Raw genomic sequence first — 22,017 nt, forward strand, 5'->3', positions numbered from 1 at the left:
TTGCATGAATATCGGTTTTTCAAAAGATAATATTTCTGACCTACATGGTTATGCTACATTCAAATGAACCTATATATGTACAATTAAATTTGCAGTATTATCCTATTCGTGCTATTGTAAAGCAAGTTTTTAATTTTGAGTGCTCAATTGCCTGGTGCATACATAAAGTATGTTTTAAATGCATTTAAACAAGCATGTTATACAGTGCGAGAAGGCATTTTATTTTATGTAATTGCAAAAAAAAAAGTTTAAAAAAAAGGTTGGTATCTCAACATTATTGTAGATAAAACAAAATCGATTGCAACTAAATAACACATTTATCAGATGTGCTCATAGGTCTTTTAAAGAATAGACACAAGAAAATTTATGTGTAGTTAACTTGAAGATTCCGTTATATTCGCATGATTTAAGTTATAATTACCTCTTGTATAATTTCGATTATTAACGATACGTAATGCTGATCGTCATGAGAGAAATAGACCATAAACACTCACTGTTAAATCTTGCAATTAATTCATTAAATATGTATGGGCTTTGTTTGTACATACACATCTAAATACGAATGGCCGTAGTTATTGTCCAAGACTAATAATGAATCATTTACCTTATATTTGAGTAAACACAAAATATAAAACTACTAAGTTTTATCATATTAAATTCGAGCCGTGGTTCTGGGAAAACCGGCTTTAATGCATGTGCGTAAAACATCGTCCCAGAAACGCTTTTGCAGATCGTTGTTTCCCCTTGATACGCCTGTATACATGCTAATCTTGAACGATAATTTTGACTCATGCATATAGCCCAATTTCCCAATAGACCGGCACTTATAGTTGCACATGTTTGCACGTTATTAGTTACTCCCACATTTCACCAATTCCGTCACTTTTAGTGGTTTATTCAATGACATTTTATAGTGTACATTTCTTTCAAGGGCCTTCAATAATATAACGAGAAATTGAATTATATCAACTTGAATTGTTAACAAGTTTAACATTTAATAGTAAAGCAAAAGGCCTACCATGCGCGGTATTGTAGACGAGACCAGCTGACTTCCACCCATAATGTTGAAACAGGTCCCGTATCGCAAGCGTGTACATTCGTATATCCGGTATCATCCTCACGTGGAACGGAGACGGGAGTGCCGTAAGAGGAACCGGACTGGTGATAAAATATGGAATGCGCAGGTGCTCACAGACCGTTGCGTATATCTTGCTATAAGATCCGAGGATTGAGACGACGTTTTTTGAGCTAACGTCACCCAGAACTGAAATGTATCGGATTATATGTACTTTGATAAAAAAAATGGAAATCTTCAAATGAAATATTGCCCCTACTTCATTTATCTGAAGTTTGAACGCAAACAAAAAAAAATAGGAAAAATAATTCGTTAAGGACATGATATATATTATACGCATTTGTGCACGGTACTATTAATTCCATTACATTTAAAAAATGTGTCATTGATTTTTAATCATATAAACTATCAATTCAGATCATTCTTTAGGCAAAGGTATTTAATTCGCAGTATAAAATATGTATTGTATTGCGAGTAGTTTTAAATGATACGCATCCGACATACTAGTAGAAGGCTTCCTCAAACCACAAAACCACATTTGAACACTGCACACGAGCTCGACACACATGCCGAGCATGACAGATGACATCTTTGAATTGTGCGAGGTTTATGACACGTAAAACACATGACAAATATTAACCTTAAACATACATATGCTAATTAGTTAATTTCGCGTGGGTCTTTACATAACGAACAAACAGCTGTTACTTCAAATACAAGTTTATTTATTGTGTAACAGGTTTGTATCATACTTGGATTACATGGCTCTGTAAAATTACACCGTTTGATCTGCATTTGTATGTCATGATAGGGTTAGCCCATTAGCTTCAATATTGACGTGTTTTTAACGAACATGTAGGGTAATTCTTTATGTACACAAATTAGGACAGTTGCAGACGTGTATATAAATAATTGATTTGCTTCCGACTCATGCAAACTATATAAACTACAACTTTTACGTACAGATCTTACGATACTGTATTGATTATTCCCACACACAACTTTAGGTTCTTATCAGGAAAGGCGTCTATATGCATGTTAGTACATGCTGAAAAAGATACGCAAGCATAGCTTAATTAATAATGCTACTAATAATGCTCGAAACGCAGCGATCATACTGTGTAGTATATTATATATCAATTATCAATAAATATACATATACCAACATTTAAACATTTTAACATTTTAACATTTTAAAATCAATACCACAAGCTGTCACATGATCTGCAGCTACTTGTAATGCCAGAGAAAGACTTACTTGTACATCTAGATAATACCTATATAATTGACAGTCTAGGAAAACTAATATGCGTACTTTCCTAATCCACGTCCTTAACACATTGAATCCAAAAAACTATTTGTTTCTGAAAATGACCTGTAACATATATTAACGTGTTTTTGTAAAATGCTTAGACCAAAACGAGCATGAGTGTTTCTCAAAAATAAATGTGGACTATCGCGTGATAGAAGTCATTACAGTGCACAATCATTTATATATGCGCGTGAATCGAAATTTAAACAAAATTATGTTATAATAATCCATATGCGTAGCATAACGGAATCGATTATATATTCTGAAATGATAACACATACAAACAGGGTATTTTATAAGATAATAAAATTTATTTGAAGAAAAACATTACGTGGAAAATAAGGTTATGTTATTATAAAATGACCCATTTATGCGAATAAACAAGACATATGTTTCTGTATCGTACCAATTTCAAGATCGTTTAGCGTCGTATGCTCACTGTCATTGAGGGGAATGGACTTAATCATCGACGTGGTTCCGTTCCGATTTCCGTACATTTTCACGATATTTGTCCAAGTCGAGAACGCCGTTTGTAATACTCCTGTAAACAGTAAAATAGATAAAACAAGGTTATATTTTCACAACCATAAATTAGTATTGTTCGTTTTTGTTTTCATTTTATTTCATAGCAAACGAGCGTTTGCATAACGAATATTAACTGTTATCGTATTAACAGTATTATTATAAATGTATGCCATTATTACCAACACCTCTATAATAATAAAATATAAACACATGTGTGCGTACCAGTTGACACATATTTCATGGCCACCTTTCGCGACTTTCTTGGGCATGAAGGTGCACAAGTCTTAATAATAATGTTTTGAGTTTTCATTCGATTTTACTCATATAAACATAATCTATAAAATATTGATTATAAATTAGGAACATACAGTTAAGCTTCATCGTTGATCACGCTTCTTATTTCTCTTTGGATTCAAAATTCATTTAAGGTGACCGTTTAAAATATGCAATAAAATATGGTTAGGAAAATGCTTTCATATCGGCAATGCCAACTTCAGAAATAATAATCCAAGTGTTCATGCTGAAACGTCATCGTTTCAAAGTATGTGTTCGTAAGTGCTTTTTTGTTTAGTTATTGCATCACAGCATGCTTACTTTTACTCAACTTCATTTTCTACTGCGACTTCTGGACCGCTTAATAAACGTAATAGTTACACTCCTCGATACGTCAAATTCCAATTGGTTTTGTTTGTTATCTTAGCTTTTGTAATTTGCAATGGCAGTTATTGGCGCGTTAGCGTATATGGTGGTGTTTCATTCCGAAATGATCTGTTTTGGGGCTTAAATTGCGTGAAGACCTTACCCAATGTCGTGCTTCGGAAACTGTTATTACACCTTCGACACGGGATGGTTTCACTTGTTTATGTTAATGGTTCTGGAGTTACATGTGTTGACTGCAATATGTGTCGACTCCGACTTTTGAAAATTGTTTTAACCAATATTAGATATTACTTATAAAAAGCTTAAAAAGTCAAATTGGGGAAAGGAACTCTTCATTCACGAAGTCGGTCCATGATAAAAAAAAGGTTTGACGTTGTACACAACATTTAAACAAGCTGAATAAATAATATGCCCTTTTTATTATTGCTCTATTTCAACAATTACCTCGAACACTATGTTATATTATTAAAACATGTGCGTTTTGAAGCTAATGTCACACAATCATTAATATGAATAGAACAGACAAAGAAATGACTTAATTTCATTATACTACTAATCACTTTGTCCGTATCAAAATGGTATGTTTTTATATTTTGCGCAATCTGCTGATCTGCGATAAGATGTGCTATGGTTATTTAACAATACATTTATAAACATCAGTGTTATTAGCGTAGTTTATCCGAACGGGTTTACATAATTAAGTCATTACGAGCAAATGGTTAACGCAACGAACGTTCGTTATACGCGATCATGCGGACTAAACGTGTTGGGAATTCGAAATTGTAAACGCCTGCACAACAGTTTTTGCGTAGATAACGTTCGATTCAAAGCCTAAACTAAGATGGAGACGCTTAGGCGACTGTGTAATGTGTAACTTAATTCACCTATAGGTAAGAATAAAAGAAGTCTGAATAAATTATACGCTTTTACCGACCATTGGATATATATTATATATCATATAATTAGTTTCACTGTACAGTTCATTTTACATTGAATACTGAATTTCCTTTAACTTAAAAGAAAGACCTATTAATAATGCAAGTGTTTAGGCGTTCAAAATGCCTACATATAGACATATTTTATAAATTGTTGTCTGGGTACTTTTGAGAGCTTAGAAAGCATAATAGTGGCATTCACAAGATTTCAGTATAAGCTAATCGCAACTCCATAGGTGTTATGTATCGAATCGGTGCGGGGATGTTTTGTTGCCTCCACAAAGACTAGATCGACGACTTTTAAAGATTTTTATGCTGTTAATTATATTGTGAGCATTGTCTTTGGCATGTGACAGCAGACACGGATTCTAACTCCTGAGTAATTTTTCAATATCTACAATAAAAGTCATGTAGTAAAACATAAAAATGCCTATGTCAGTGGTATAAAGATTGTATATTAGTAGGTCAACGATGGTAAGGAATTAAACACTACTGTATCGAACTGAAACGACCATCAGAAAATAGAAAAGTTGAAGACGTTATGCAACAATACTATGTAGGCGGCGTTATAACTATAGAGAAATCAACAATACGCCGTTATTTTAGTTCCATTGTATATCAACTTATTTGTTAATCATATGTTTTTTCGAAACGGTTAGGATAAAAATGGATTCATTGGTAGATGTTCTATTTTTAAATTATTTGTGTGTTTGCTTGTACGCAATATTTGTTTTAAAAGAAGATACAAGGTTGGTGAACGAAAAATACAATACAAATTCAGAAAAATGGATAGAACATCGACGAAATTAGACTTTTGTACGAGTTCAAAAAAATACGCTTGTACAGTCGAAAACACGTATGTGTACAAAATCAATGTTAATAAACCCTAGTTCATTTTCCGAATTTTTTCATAAGACAAACTAGTTTGATCTTACATTTTAAAGCTTAGGTTGTCGGCTTAACCTGTCCGTGATGAATTTCATTGAAGTAAGCAAAAGGTCATTTGTGGTACCTTTCAAAGATAAGTATTAAATTATATTTTACATTTCTCTTTAATTTCATAGTTCACATAAACTCTTATATAATCGCTTTAATTTTTAAAAGCTATCAAACAATATCAGCGTGTGTGTTTCTGTAAATGAAACAACGTTAAATAAATCGAACTAATCCTACAAGCGCACAGCATTTACGACTTGATCAATATCAGACACGACAATAATGGATTGACCCGAGGTAATAGCGGCGTTAATGAACGGCGGGAAATTGCTTTAAATCAAATTTCTGTTTAACATCAAGATCATGAAATCCTTTTGGGGCATCTGTCCTTGCAAGATGTATCGGATGTTTGATAATTCAATTCTGTGGCCATTTAGTTAGATGTGATTCAATGATTGGTTTACGTCGCTAGACGTATACAAGAAAGACATATTTTGCAACAGAGTTTCATCATGTTTTCAACAAATGTTATGCCTGCATTAATATAGAGCCAAATCTTTCATTGCTTGAAATCATTTTCAACATAAACTAGGTTTTTAAAATTCAATCCTAAATAGTAGTCATTGTGAAAGATAAATTTTAATCGTGCAAACGTTGGCATCGACATATGATTTGTAAATTATATTAAGATATTACCGTGTTGCTATGACTTTGTCTATATAAGCTTAATAACCATTCGTCTTTGTAGGACTTTGTTTTTTCATTTCTAAAACCAAAATACCGTATCTTATAAATTCTTAAAATACTTAAAATTATTGTGAAATGGTAGAGTGGCTTACTGTATGACAAGTATACGGAAAAGCGTGATTATATTAATTAAATCGAGCCGCGTCATGCGAAAGTAGGTCTTATGTCATATCCGCAAAATATTGTCATAATCTACCCTGCCCGGGTATAAAGTCACGCAATGTTAAGTCGTCTTATTAGCGGTCAGCCTTGCTCCTCTTCTGTCTGTGAGAATGCTGCCCGGGTATAAAGTCACGCAATGTTAAGTCGTCTTATTAGCGGTCAGCCTTGCTCCTCTTCTGTCTGTGAGAATGCTGCCCGGGTATAAAGTCACGCAATGTTAAGTCTTCTTATTAGCGGTCAGCCTTGCTCCTCTTCTGTCTGCGAGAATGCACAGGCTGGCAGGGAGCTAACATGTCGCATATGGCATAATATACATGGTTGCATGCCGCGGGTCATTTATAAATAAAAATAAACTATTTGACGTAATTCCAAACCCAATATCTAGGAAAAGAACGAATGTTTATTTATGGATTGCTCATTTAAAGCTATGATTAAGTTTAAAGTTAAAATTGTATCCGTAAAAAGTGGCGATTTTTATTTGAAATAGTGATGACATTTGTTTTTTTGTTTTTTTCGGATAAATACTTATATTAGTGACATAAGGGACCTTTTCACAGATTTTGGCTTGTATTGAAGTTTGTCATGCATTGCTTTATATTGATAAATGTAAACATTGGATTCAAAAAGCTCCATGAAAAACGAGAATAAAATTTAAAAAAGAAAAAAATGTAACCCTCAACTGGGCTTGAACCACTGACCCCTGGAGTAAAAGTCTAACGCTCAGGCCACCCGGCAATCCATGCTCATACAATGTATGTATTTTAGTATGTAGTGTGATGTATTTTATACTTTATATAAGCAATCCTCGTAGTTTCACGAAATATAACGACAACAACAGAATTCTCCATATTATTCAATCGTTTCGCGTTGCAACGCTTGATAATTTTGAGGGTTTTAAATCGTCAAAAGATGCTAAAATTGATATTTTAAAGCATAGTAAATGCTAACTATTACTGTTTTCTCACAAAAATCATAACTACAACGAACATTTGCGAATCTGAAACAATTGTTGTAAAGTTTACCAAAACGTGAAAATGTCCCTTTAATAAATATAAGACTTTATATTCATCCTCATCACCTGCAGTATATGGCATTTTATTTAGAGTGTTGAATATAATATATTGACCCTTCGCCTGTGTAATAACGTACTGCGATATACGTCTCCGTTCCGGAATTTTTGACCGCATGTCTGTTTTAACGAAATATCATTACAAAGTATAAAAAGTTTACTCTAAATTGTAAGATACAGTTTATCACAACGTATTCTATGGATATGACTAAGATAAAATTAAACAAAAACATTCTCATGTTTTACTCATATGCACATATCTTTCATTCGGGGCTCTATTTACTAATTTAAAAAAGGAAATAACCACTTATCTTGGTTCGAAAAAATAAGCTAGAGGCAAAGTTTACAAATAATTAATTCTGAGTATTAAATATTACCATAGCCGCAGATCGACACGAACATCACGATGACACACACACACACACACATTCCCAGCATTGCGCTAGCATGTTTGTGTCGCACAACATCTTGCTTTTAAAGAGCATTCATTCTGGCAAAAGGTCGACATTAACTGGTTTTCTGGTTGTATAAGACATTTTTGCACGTACGATAAGAATGCCTTGATATATGTACCAACATTATAATGCTTTTGAATTTAAGGAACGAGTTTGATGTTGAATACATATTTTTTAGAAGTTGGATGTTATATTTTAGAATATATGCCTTAACTACCTTTTAGTTCACACTAAAATATTTAAGTTACGCATGTATGATAGTGTATTCTCCAAGTATTGTTCATATGAAAAACTCACAGCAATTCATGTAATAAATGAATAAATCTGATTTCCCCAGAGACTGGACGGAAGCTGTTTTATGCCCTCTGTGTTATTATTTATAATCTGTTTATGTCATTTCTCATGAATATGTCAGCAGCCAGTGATTTGTTACTCTTGAGTAATTTCTATGTCTACTTCTGGATGAAAAAAAAAGCAACATGATTGCTCGAGACCTGTTGTTGTTTAAAAAGGTATTTTGACATAAATGTCATTGACCGTTCATTCCGGCGGGTCAATAAGATAGACGAATATAACTTGTCTAATCTAACGGAAACAACTTCTTTGATAAACAAAAATGTTGTACCTTCGCACAACCTACTATGTATTTGTTAAATTAATAAAAATACCATTTTCTTCATGTCCGGACAAAGCAACGGAATGCGAATAATGCTTTAGTACGTTTCGATCCAAATAAAATGAATCAAATAATTTATTATTAGCAAATATTTAAGAAATACAATTTATGTAAGTGTAACACTAAGGTAGTCTATTCATTTTATATATATATTTATATATGTTCTAAATGTGCTTCCCTATTTATTCAATACGATTAACGAAATAAAGCAATACATATATGTATGCAATGTGCTGCATCTCCATGTTACAAAAAAAAGATAAATACATTTAGCCGCGGAAAAAAAATTGACCCATGTAATCATCAGTTTGACTCATAACACGTGTTACTCTCAAATAATGTATTAAAACATGCACATCATTGTTTACAGTGAACTGTTGAGATGACGATTGTTGAAATTGTATTCACGTGATTCTTTCAAGAACAACTTTGCATGTGTTAATTGTACGTGTTTAAAACTTTTTTAACTTTATCATTTATCAACACAGTCTTAACCTCTGACACAGGCGTTTTTGTGTTGCTGCCTTTTTACCGACATTCCTACACAAAACAGTGAAAGAGGGCCTGATTTACATTTCAGGGGAACATGATATTATCAAATTAGTGCGGGGCCTAAAACTGAGTTATCGGTCACACGCACACTTTTTGAAACGGGCGGAGTGTTTTCATACAGGGATACACTAATCCATTTAAATATTTGGTCAGTACCTCCATAGTAATTGTGCGCTAGTGGCAAATGTATAATCCCTTCAATATTCTTCCCAACAGGCGCATCTTAATTAGACGGTGCGCACAAGCGCGGTGCCAAATATAGCCGCAAACGAAAGTTGATATTCAGTAATTGTGTTAACATTCTGTTAACATCGGTATTATAACTATATGCATATTTTAAGATTATATTTGCAATATCAATAACCAAACTATAATATAGTGATAACTAGACGCCAACAAAATATAGAGAATACTAGGTTAGCGTTGAATACAGAGAAGTTTATGTTGCGAGGCTTAGAACGCCGGAAGCGCGAGCCTTGGCGAGCGCTTTCGGTGTTCGAGCCGAGCAACATAAACTTCTCTGTATTCAACGCTAATCTTAGTATTCTATTTATCCTATTTGATTTTTTTCAACGTGACTTTTAACATAAATAGATCTAACCTTATCAATAATTTTAATTCAGTCATAAAAGCGCTTAAAATCTAACAAATGTAACCATGCGTAGTGATATGCATGTATTTGTTCTGGTACGCAAAATAGTCTTTAAAAAATTCACACACAAACTGTAAAACAAGTAAAAATATCACCATGTGCCTACATTTAATTTTACGCAGTATGCGAATTTTAACACATTACGACCGCGAAAAGAAGATTTTACTTTACTATAATTTATTTTATTTTCGAAAGAAAATGATCACAATCCAATATGGCGGCGATTGCTCCTGACAAAATGCTGTCGATGTCAACATGCATGTACACCATCGACGACCTAGTTCTAGCTACCATAACTTTACAGTAAATGTCGCTTTTTATGATTTTTGACTGGCGCGACTTTGTACAGGTCTGTCAATACTTAATAAACTGTACGCTGAAGTTTCTTTAGCTATCGACGACCTTGACAATTTTGACGAGTAAACAGACAATTGCAGCGACTGACACTTTATTTGACAAAATATACAGGGCAATACGTTTTCCGACTTCGGACGACGAATTTAAGGACGCGCAGAACGTGTTATATATATAATGTTATGGGTATGCCGTATGTGATCCGATGCATCAATGGCGACCATGTTAAAATCATTTCCCCGAGAACAGGGAACGACATAAGTACAAACAAAAATCAAAACACGTAAGAACTAGTATCTTACCTTTAATTATCCTTTAAAATCCATCTAATAATCCATTTAACTCAATAATTGACGAATTTGCATCTAGGGTCTTTAATAATTATTTCAGCATATTTAAATAAAGACCCTTATGCCATTCTATCACTTTATTCAAATGAGTTTATGAACGCGATAAACTTTCTTCTTCGTCACACGCTACGTCATGTACTCTACATTACTGCTGTTCAAATGAACCGGAGCAGTTTATAATAGCCGTTGGTAAACTCGGTTGCACTTGCAGATTTCTGCATACAAACATAATTATGTTTAAACTTGCACAATGTTGTATTTATCTATGGTAAATGCCCTTATTGTACGAGAAAATAATTTAATATATAAATACACAAAGAATGGAAAACATTCCAGTACACAACAGATAAATGAGTAGAAAATACCCGTGTACAAAATGGGACGTTCCAATTCCAGTGTGGTGCTATTTTTACCATCTTATACTTTACAAACCTCTATGCCTAACGTGAATTAAATAGGACAGCAAACATAGCAGATTATTCATCAACTGTGCGATATGTGTATGGCTTGTTGTACATTCTTAATATTTAAGTTAAATGTCAAAAGTATATGGTTTGGTTATAAACAATGCACATTACACGAAATAAGGAAAATGTGATCAATTGACAATTCAGATATGTCGGCATACAGTACATGTAGAAAACATGTGAAATAAGTCGCGTTTATAATAAATCGTCAAAAAATGGGGAAAATGATGCAATAAGTATGTCATTTTATGAAGCCATCAATCAGCTGATTCATTATACGGATGGCGAAAAATTATGTCATATGACTAGATTTAAAGGTTGAAGCAGGGACCTATACAATTTGTTTGTATAGGTCCCTGGTTGAAGGTCGTATAATTTTGAAGCTTAAGTTTTGTCGACTTTGTTTCTTATGAAAAATCATTTAGTGGTAAATATAAATTAAAAAAAAAAAAAAAAAAAAAATCGTGTAATTCTATATTTTATTTCAACATTTCTTTTGGTGAATGTGTCATATATATATTTTTCTGCAAAATATGCACATTTTCTTCTAATGGGTGACCTTAAAATTCGATCAATGAACCAAACAATATCGACCTAATTTTAGCGCATATCGCATGACGTCATTTAAAAAGTAGTCCGTGCACGCGACAGGTATATGCCACAGTGTTGAATACAAGCAAGTATATTTCACAACGTGTTATACCGTCAATGTTGCGGTGAAAATGGGATAAAACCCAGTCAACAGCTATGTGTCACGTGTATCTGCGAACAATGTATTATTTCGTTGTTCAAATGGTTGCACAAAAAATAATGATGAAACCAGTTCGTCCACGATTAAAACATTTTAATCGTATTATATTACAATCAATATGTACATATCCAATTAGGTCTGCAGGAAATCAACATACAGACAATTCAGCATAATACCTCAATCTAAAGTAATTGAGAAGAAACAGTATTTCCTAGTTTTAACAACAGTTAATATTGAAATTTATTCAACTTTTCCGACATGCAATCCCTAGCTGAGACTACATGACAGCAACCTACGAACACACAATCATTGCAATCTCTCAATCGAAACTCAAGTTCTGCAATATAAATTGATTTTTTTAAAGATTGAACTTAACCTGTCTTGTTAAACTGCCTCCTGAGCTTGGTCTGCAGGTTAGCTCTCTTTATTTACATTTTGCGATTAACTTTCCTTACAACTTTCGTTATTTAACGGAAACGATTCTTATATGTTAGTGACTTTTTTAAACTTCACCTGACTACTCCCAAATGCAATCTTAATCAAAGGTCTTGATTCAAGCTTGCTATGCTTAATCAAGATGGTTTAATGCAAATTGAAGTTGAAAGCAGACAAAAGTAATTTGGAAAAATATTGGGTGATTAAAGGGATTCGCTTCATGGACTTTTGCTTTTTATCAAACTTGGGCGATAGTTAATACCTACAAACATGACAATAAAGTGTCACAACGATCCGATGTAAATTCAATGACCCTAATTCGGAAGTGCTTAATATGATGCGACTTCATCATGATCCTATTTAAACTGTTGTTCATCTATTTATACTTTCCGAACAAATTTTGATTGATAAAAACGCGGATATCCGTATTGTATATCACAAAGATTAACTTAAAGAATATAAGGATGTTCTGAAACTATTTTTGAGCACAAACGAGGCAAATAAATAATTAACACATGGTAAAACAATCTTAAAATCAGTCAAATTCCCACTTCAAACATTGAACTCGAAATTATTTTCCTAACTTTGCGCTTTGTTTATGTTCGAGATGATAAATAATGTCTAAGAATGATTTATCGATTTCAAGATTCTAGTATAAAGTATATACTTCACTCGCAATTGTATATAAATAAGACAAATTGTTGTATATGTTTAAGTCAGATCTACCCGATCTCATTGATGCTTGAATGATGTGTTATTCTCCTGAATTTGTAGGTAGGAAAGGAAAGTATTACTGCTCGGTAAATTATATTGGTCAGCAGCCTGAAGAAATAATATGTGACCAAATGAAAATTATAGACGAAATATTGTATCACTCAAATACTATAATGTCCAGGGGACTTTTTACCTGCCCAATATAACTTTACAGCCCAGTATGATACAGAATACTGTCAAAACCTACACACAAAATATACTGTTTATTTTTTCCATATGATAAAGGCATTTTATAGATTTTGTGAAAACAATCTTTTGTGAAAACAATCTCTACTTATCATGTGTTAAAGAGAAACATGATAATTTTAACACATTGTATGTGTCTTTTGTATTAACTTACATCCTTTGGTTGGTTTAAAAGAATGCAAGTAAAAATTAGAATGTAGATATGGGCATTTCAAAGCAATCTTTGCATAACAAAACGTGTACTCTTGATAATTGTCTGACTTTAGGTAATACAGTAGTAATTGAAGTTAGGATATTGCTAAAGATCTTTTTTCTGTTTGACGCTTATATCACAACATTCTTGTGAGGGTATATCTGCTCAGAACGGATGCTGCTGGCGTTCGGATATTGGTCATTTTTTGTGATATTTGTCGAGGATTTTTTATGCCATATTATAAATCCACTTTGGACATATAAAAAAGGACATATGAATAGCTAACTCTCATGCTATATACATCCTATGCAAAGCATACATTTTATCATTGTTTAATATTCTACGTTTTAAAGAAGCCGCTGCAACTAGAAAGAATTGCAATCTACGAATATGAGAGTATAACCTATATGAAAACTTGAATATCCGATTAATCGATGTTTTGCTATAAGTCAACAACACGCGATCTAAATGTTTAAGCCAATAAACAGAAACACTGAATCAGTTAATGATAATTATTCTTCATTATGTATCACAAACGTGTATATGTTTTGCTTTGGTCTTGACAGTACCACACATTGAACAATATTGTTTTTAACAATATATGTTTCAATTTTACTGACATTTGTTTTCATTTCATGATTGTGTACATTCAATCTAGAGAAGGTCACGTGAAATAGACTGTAATATATTCTATATTGACTGTGTGTTTATCCTTCCCATTAAAGCTATGTATAAATTATGATATATTTGTATATATTTTTGGTATTCCAGTCAATGTTATACATTTATATAATAATGGCAATGTGTTTGGAATTAAAATTGCAAAAGAACATTTCGTGGCGATATGCACAGCACTTACGATATAAAAGACGAAATACGAATGTCAGCCATCTGCACATACAAATCAAATGTGTAATCCAAAAGTTAAAATTGATATTTTAATCAGGTTTAAAAAATTCAAAATACAAAGCTTAGGACCCGTCGAGAATTCAGTTTAGCAAGGTCAAAGCAAAGGTTGGACTTGCCATTAAGCCGGTATAAACTGCCGACGCTAACATATACCTAAGACGAACAGCTGAAGAATAAGCCTATTGTTTCACGATATGTGTCTGTAACAGAGTCTGCAGCAATTTAAGTAACATACACATGTCATGGGGGAATTGACTTGAAGCATCGTAAATCGTCAGTGTACGAGAAGAATGTCGTCGTGCCTGTCGTCCCACACAAGTGAGTTCTTATTGGTGGTAACTTGCACACATGTAAGCACTCCTACATCCAATATTATTAGCAAACAATCCAGCGCATTTTCACAATTCACCTAGAATCAATCAATACCAAAATACATTTGTAATCTTGCTCTTCGTAGGCACAAAAGGGTTATGTAATCTAAGATAACATTTCCCCCTGGGCATGTATTATTGTTCAAGTTCAAAATAGGCGACGCTGAAATGAAAACTTATCAATCAGCTTTTTACATAGTACTAAATCCTGAACGCTAGGGAGTTTTAATATTTTGTCAATTTATGGTGCAAAGTGTTATTAGATTTTTGAGGTTACAACACATTTCAGAGTAATATCGGTCATATGCAGCATGTTAAATAAATTACATACAGATCATACAGACTGGTACTGGGTCATGAGCAGCATGTTACATTACATACAGATCATACAGACTGGTACTGGGTCATGAGCAGCATGTTATATTACATACAGATCATACAGACAGGTACTGGGTCATGAGTAGCATGCTTTATATTACATACAGATCATGCAGACAGGTACTGGGTTATGAGCAGCATGCTTTATATAACATACAGATCATACAGACAGGTACTGGGTCATGAGCAGCATGCTTTATATTAAATACAGATCATACAGACAGGTACTGGGTCATGAGCAGCATGCTTTATATTACATACAGATCATACAGACTGGTACTGGGTCATGAGCAGCATGTTACATTACATACAGATCATACAGACTGGTACTGGGTCATGAGCAGCATGTTACATTACATACAGATCATACAGACTGGTACTGGGTCATGAGCAGCATGCTTTATATTACATACAGATCATTCAGACTGGTACTGGGTCATGAGCAGCATGTTATATTACATACAGATCATACAGACAGGTACTGGGTCATGAGTAGCATGCTTTATTTTACAAACAGATCATACAGACTGGTACGACACTTCTCATAATTTATTCGTGATTATTTATACTGTGTTTAAAATCGTAAAATGTCCTCTTTAAAATAAATCTGTCAGCAAAGTTGATTTGATGCTTCTCTGTTATGGCTTACGTTCTACTTACTGATTCATGTAATATTTTCTACAAAATGGTATAGTTGTAAACGATGTGTAGTGTAATAAGCTGCTGCTACATACTTGATAGTCGATTTGATTTCCGAACGCAAAGAATGATTAGGAATCGAAGAAATCTAGTAAAAAGTATATCGCATAAACCCATATATAAGCCACTTTGCAAAACGTTTTACATTTGCATTAAAATATACGTTCACACCTTATATGAACCCATAAGTTTGAAGTAGAATATTTAGGGTTAAGCAATAGTAAGAGTTTCAAGCATGTATACAACGAGTGCTTCATTGCATTACAACCCATAAAAAATCATTGAAACTTATGCTAATCGTTTTAATCATTTTACTCGTTTTAGTATGTTTAGTTTAGGAGCTATCGTAATGTTCATGAACATGACAGACGTGACGTCAAGTAGAACATAAATAAATGGCGGGAATGAGCTTAAGAGCAGATTTTGTAACATCAAGTTGGAAGAATGTTTGGGGCATATTAAACAAGTTAAGATGGTGATGATCAACACATGTTTAGTGAGATGCGTAGCAATTGTGTTATATAAGCACAGGAAAGGAATTATAACTTAATACGAATATACGATATTCAAAGAGGAGATGTGTACATGTGTATGGGACCAACTGATATTTTGATGAATTAATAAATGTAATTATGAATTGGTTATTTACGTAATATATAATATGCATAACGATTGCATTTAAGATTGTCCTAGTTCTCCATTTTTTAAGTATATACAAAGTAATTATCTGTTTTGTATGAGGTCTTTAATGTATGGCACAGTGCAAAAGCACTGGTCACAGCAGAATCTCAAACAAAATAACAGTCGGCAGATTGAGTGCTCGAAATATAGTCATGTTTGTTAATTATTAATTATTAGTGTAAGACCATGTAAGACAACCAGACATAAACGATTTTCTCTTAGGACGAGTATGCAACTTAAAAAGCTGCAGCTATTTGTAAATATACATATTTATTTTTTATTGACAACATAAAACACATTATGAAACGCTAAGTATTTCACGATGACAGAGCCTTATACACATCTACTGGTTCTCGATTTCAATCAAACAACCATACTATCTATTCAATCCATATTTATACGCATACAACGAAACAAAAGATTAAAGTTTATACAGACTTTAATGCATGTTAAACCTCCTATTAAGTTAAGTCTATAGTTTAACACATTCATCGCCAAAATCAATTTGTTTTATGTAGTACCAAAGCTGCATTAACATAATACGTTAAAGGTTACCCATACTCATGGAAGATAACTTAAGTTTGTGTCCACGTGTATTTATGAAGTACACATGTATATTTCATGTCAAAGATTAAATAAATATCTATCACGAGAAAAAATATTTTTCTTACACACTACTTATACATCGGATTATCAACTATAAACATAGAATGATAAAAAAACTCGAATCATTGCCGGGAACAAACTTTTTTTTACAACTCAAACTCAAAAGAATGAAAACATAAATGCATGTGTATGAGACATCGAGAATAACAGTTAACTGCCATACCTTTTTGAAATATATTAAGCAAGGCTTGGAATAATATATTTTATACGTGACGAGCCGGATATATTACACAAAGATCAGGCCGTAACCTGTCTTTATGTTTATACCTCTCTTAAAGAAAAAATGAAAAGAAAATGCTACGACGATGCATTTTAAGCGGGAATCGATATGATGTTTGGTTGACCTGTTAAAAATGATGTTATGCGCACTTGCGATGCATTATATTTGTACAAATGTGTGCTGCTGTTTGTGTTGCTTGATGTATCAAAACTATATATATCTTGGTGGCAAATTGTTTGTTTCGTTATATCTGATTTGATTTTATTTTAGTTTACTAGAATAAAATACATTTTACTAAAACTTTATAGTTCATTCCCAGTATTATGAACTTCCTCCAAACATCGACTGATACAACAACTTCCTGTTGAACTGATAAAAATATATATCAGACAAGATTATATTAGACAGATATCAATATCGGTATGATAAAATGGTAAAAGTATATTGATAGTGCGTACACGGCTACATGCATGTGCATTATTTTAACTTATGTTAATATTTTTATAAATGTAATTGTATTTCTATAATTAATAATTAATAATAAAAATTACAATGTATCAATATGATGCTGTATTATAAACGACAGCGTTTTCTCATTGAAAGACGTGTATTGATTTCATTGAATATGCCGGAAGGATCCATTCGGGAATATGTTTAACGCCAGTGTCTGTTACAACTGAGCATGATAAATAATTTGGGACGACCCTTTACGCGCATGCAATAAGCCCCGTTTTCCCATAAAGTAGCGCATTTGCGGCAGTCATGTTTATTCTTATTACAAAGAGCAATGAAGTTTCCTAACCAGAGTGGGTGAATAGTGTTCCAAAATATGCATCGTTATATAAATGATTAATTATAATATTTACTATGTACGGACCACCTACGAAATAAAAATATAGATGGCATAAACGCAATGAACAATTCAATTAAAAATTTAGCGGTTTTTGACATAATTGGCGTCGCACTGAAAGGCGGCGACTCGTATGTATAGCGTTTTTTTTTTTCGCTTATGGGAGGAGAAGTTATTTTACGGATCAATGTATATATTTTTGTTGTCAGAATATCTTGCATAGAGGTGACTTTTTTGTGTAAATTAGTTTAAATAAGTACTGCATTTGTGCCTATTACATTTACTACAACATATATTGCCAATAATGCAAAGCTAACTCTTTTAATTAATAACTGATCACAGGGACTGGACAATAATAAAAGATCACAGGGACTGGGCAAATACGCGAACCGGTGAAACTTTCTGGTTTTGTATAAAAACAAAACATAATCAAAATATATTTATTTTGTGGTTTTTTCTAACAATAGCGCAGACTTTTGCTGTTCGAGTTTTGGTTAACGCGTATTTTCTTCAATTTTACAAGACGACAGCGATTACACGGTTTATTGCTTTATGGATAACCGTTACACTACAGTCACTTATTAATATCTTAGTTAGAAGGTGATTTTTCAAGCGGTGACGAAGTGTAGTGGTTACACGCTCGCTTCACATGTGAGAGGCCCAAGGTTCGAGCCCCAGTAGAATCAATTTATTTTATTTGTCTTCTATGTTAACTTTTTGTTTTGATGTAGACATTTTAGTTTAAATAAACATGCTGTTTTATTGTAACCATTTTTTGTTTTTATTATGCCCATGAAATAAATGTGTGAGAGGGTGGGGGGGGAGGGGGGTTCGTAAACACATTAAAACTTTTACACGGATGCCAGTAAAAAAAGGGAAACCAATGTAAATAAAATGAACCATGAAGTATTTGGAGGTTACAACACAAAATCATATATAATGGTTATTTGGGGGTTATAACATAAAATCATAGATAATGGTTATTTGGGGGTTATAACACAAAATCATAGATAAGGTTAAACCAGTATCTTTTTCTATTTTGTTTAAAATAATCTGCCAATATATTAATATTTACAGTAGAAAAAAATCGTTCCATGTAACTTCATTGAGTGCCTTTTACATTAAAATTCCTGACGCCCTTGGATGCTTTGCATCAATACTTATCTTGTAACCGTAATAAAAGGCATTACAATTCTTAAAATGCATCACAGCCAAATTGTCGGAGAAGACATGTTTTATCAGGTGAGATACAGCCATATAACATTCACTGAACATATAATACTGACAATTGATAACAAGAAATCCAAATACAGTTATGAGAGTAACTTAAAAATAAAGATTAGTGGAATTCATCTTCTTATGTATTACAGATGGGCATTTCATTCTACGTGTTTTGCTATCATTTGAACACGATATTTATCCTGTTTCGATGTTACACGGGTTTCTTAACAAGAATGCAATCCTGCAACAGATTACACGTATGCCTTTTGTAGTAATTGCCCGGATAACGTTATCGACGATGATTTTTGTGTGGATTTCAATGTTAATGCATTTTCTGCATTTCAATGTAATTTGTTTCAATACTGCACCTGAGATGAGTGCATGAATTGATCAAATGCAACCCAAGGTCCATAATGAGTAGCCATCATTACAGTGATTGTGTTTCTAAATAGTAATAGAGATAAAGAATTATATCTAGTGTAAAACAACGCAATTTATTTTATTACCTTCAAGAAGTCAATCGTCTACACAATACAATTGACCACATACGGTAACAAAATAACGGTAGCTAACGTTACACTTTTAGCTGTAATTGTTTGACACATCTTAGTTTTTTCGGTAAGTTAGTCCTTTTGGAAGTATTTCTTAAAAAATTATAAATGTCTTAGTCAGGTAGTCAGTCAGTTTATAAGTTATTTTAATATTTTATATACACATATATAATAATATACGGGAAACTTACAGTGAGCTTATTGCAATTGTCGTAACTCTGGTTTATCTATTACATACCTTGCTGGTTAAAATAATAGCTGTTTTCGTTACAAAGTATCCAACAAGCCAATACATGAAATTAACAGTGATGTTAGTGTTTTTTTACAATTACCAAGTCAAGCAAATAACGAACAAACATAATAAGTTTAAAATTTTACACATTTTAAAACATTTTTATTGTAATAAGTGATAAGGGAAACAATTTTAAACGAGTTGGTTATGTTCGCATGTCTATTATTGTCAGGGTTTTGGTTTTTGTTATGTACAAATGTCGAAGAAAGTAATCTCCGATGATATCCCGGTCGGAATCTGATGTAATAAAATACCCATTCGCGTGTGGCTTAAAACAAGAACATGGGTTTCCCAATACATACGTTGAAGCAAACTATCGGTATGCGCTAATTAAAACGTATAACAGTGACTCAATTTTGTCTTACGATTGTTTGTTTTTTAAATATTATTTTGCACGTTCGCTTGGTTTTTTATATAAACTGATGGCGACCTCGGCGACGGAAAACTCTCATCGGCTTGTAATAATTACAAAACACATACAATACCTATGCTTTTATATAATTCAGATAGCTTTAAAATTTAAAAAGTATATATATCGTAATCAAAAGGAATACGAAACTTACGTTGTTTTGTTGTTGTTGTATTTGATTATTATGGTGTGTATGTATTATTTTGCTTATTATTTGGACAAGATGTTGTTATTAAACTTGCGTCGAGTACGGTAGATGCTGTTTTCCATATTACAACACTGCAGTTTAAAATACAATGCCAGAGTCATTTTGTACCGTAGGTTATATTTTCAATCCCAGATTAAACATTATTCTTAGTTCTTTGATTTGTTTGTTAGTGAGTCTTGTAAAAACGTTAAAAGTACGTTGCTAGAAATTGGATTGCATACAAAAAACTTAATATTTTCAAAAATTCCGCATATCGAAATTTATAATAGCATTATAAGCATTTAAACATACGTACATGTATTTGTTTAATTATTTAATAGAAGCTAGCCGCATAAGTAACAACCTTTTTGAAATCAACGTCAGTAATAACATAAGGAATTTCTGAATTATTTAACGCAAATGGAGTAAAACATACGGGAATTCGTCGACAATTACAACTGTCTTGAAATTTATGGATTGGTTTTAAGGTTTTGCCTTGTTTAAAATTATTTAAAACATATCGGATTTGTACTTTAGGTTTTATCCACACAATGTCCCAATAATATGAATCTATATTTGCATATGGTACTCTTTAAGGAGTTCAATTCTACATACATTTTGACTTTTCTGCTGTTCTATTGCTCTAATTAGTAAGCCGTGTTTTGTAGGCACTGTTAAATACATACAAAAGAACTCGTCAGCTCTTACAGCAGAATAGAATGCACGTGGTCCTCAATTTATTAATAGAAAACAAAGATAACCAAGCATTATTAATTACAAATATTGGTTTCCATTAAAACCTTAATTATATCATTATGAAAGTGTGCGTCATTTGTTGATTAATCGAAATGAAATAACGATTTAATTAACTTCATCAAATAAATACGAGGCGTAAACAAATATTCAGGAAGTGTAACAGAGCTTTCACATTGATCTTGAGATGAGATGATGGATTTAAGCTTTGTGGAGTGCATAAATAAAACAGGACATTGTCAATTGTTTCTATTGCAAATGAGATAAAACCCGGCAGAAATAATATTCAATTTAGTTGGATCCATAAAGGAACGCTTTATCTTGACGTTTGGTAGAAACGCATAACGCATTAGTTGCAGCAGTAGTTGTCGTCGTAGAAGTAAATATCAAGGTCTTTGATACAACATGGAATGTTCGTTTTTACTGATCTATTTTGCTTTATGCGACGTATTTCTTTTAATTTCACACTGTGTATTTTTTAAAATTCGAATGGTACTTCTTCTTTTGAAAAAAATAACAATTTTCATAAAAAATATGTTTAAAATCAGATTCTATACCAAATTA

At 32.7% G+C, this 22,017-nt stretch overlaps 1 protein-coding gene across 3 annotated transcripts in view; it reads right to left on the minus strand.

Moving 5' to 3' along the window:
* The window catches only part of LOC127879000 (glutamate receptor ionotropic, kainate 2-like), a 51,225-nt gene that overhangs the window by 15,534 nt on the left and 13,674 nt on the right, over positions 1–22,017 (minus strand). For all 3 annotated transcript variants that reach the window (XM_052425582.1, XM_052425579.1, XM_052425580.1), the window contains exons 2-3: positions 2,794–2,928; positions 1,019–1,264 (exon numbers count right to left, since the gene is read on the minus strand). In XM_052425582.1, coding sequence (XP_052281542.1) covers positions 1,019–1,264; positions 2,794–2,928 — 381 coding nt within the window. The remainder of the gene's footprint in view (positions 1–1,018; positions 1,265–2,793; positions 2,929–22,017) is intronic.

The sequence above is a fragment of the Dreissena polymorpha genome, chromosome 4 (assembly GCF_020536995.1).
Source record: "Dreissena polymorpha isolate Duluth1 chromosome 4, UMN_Dpol_1.0, whole genome shotgun sequence".
Taxonomy (NCBI): Eukaryota; Metazoa; Mollusca; class Bivalvia; order Myida; family Dreissenidae; genus Dreissena; species Dreissena polymorpha.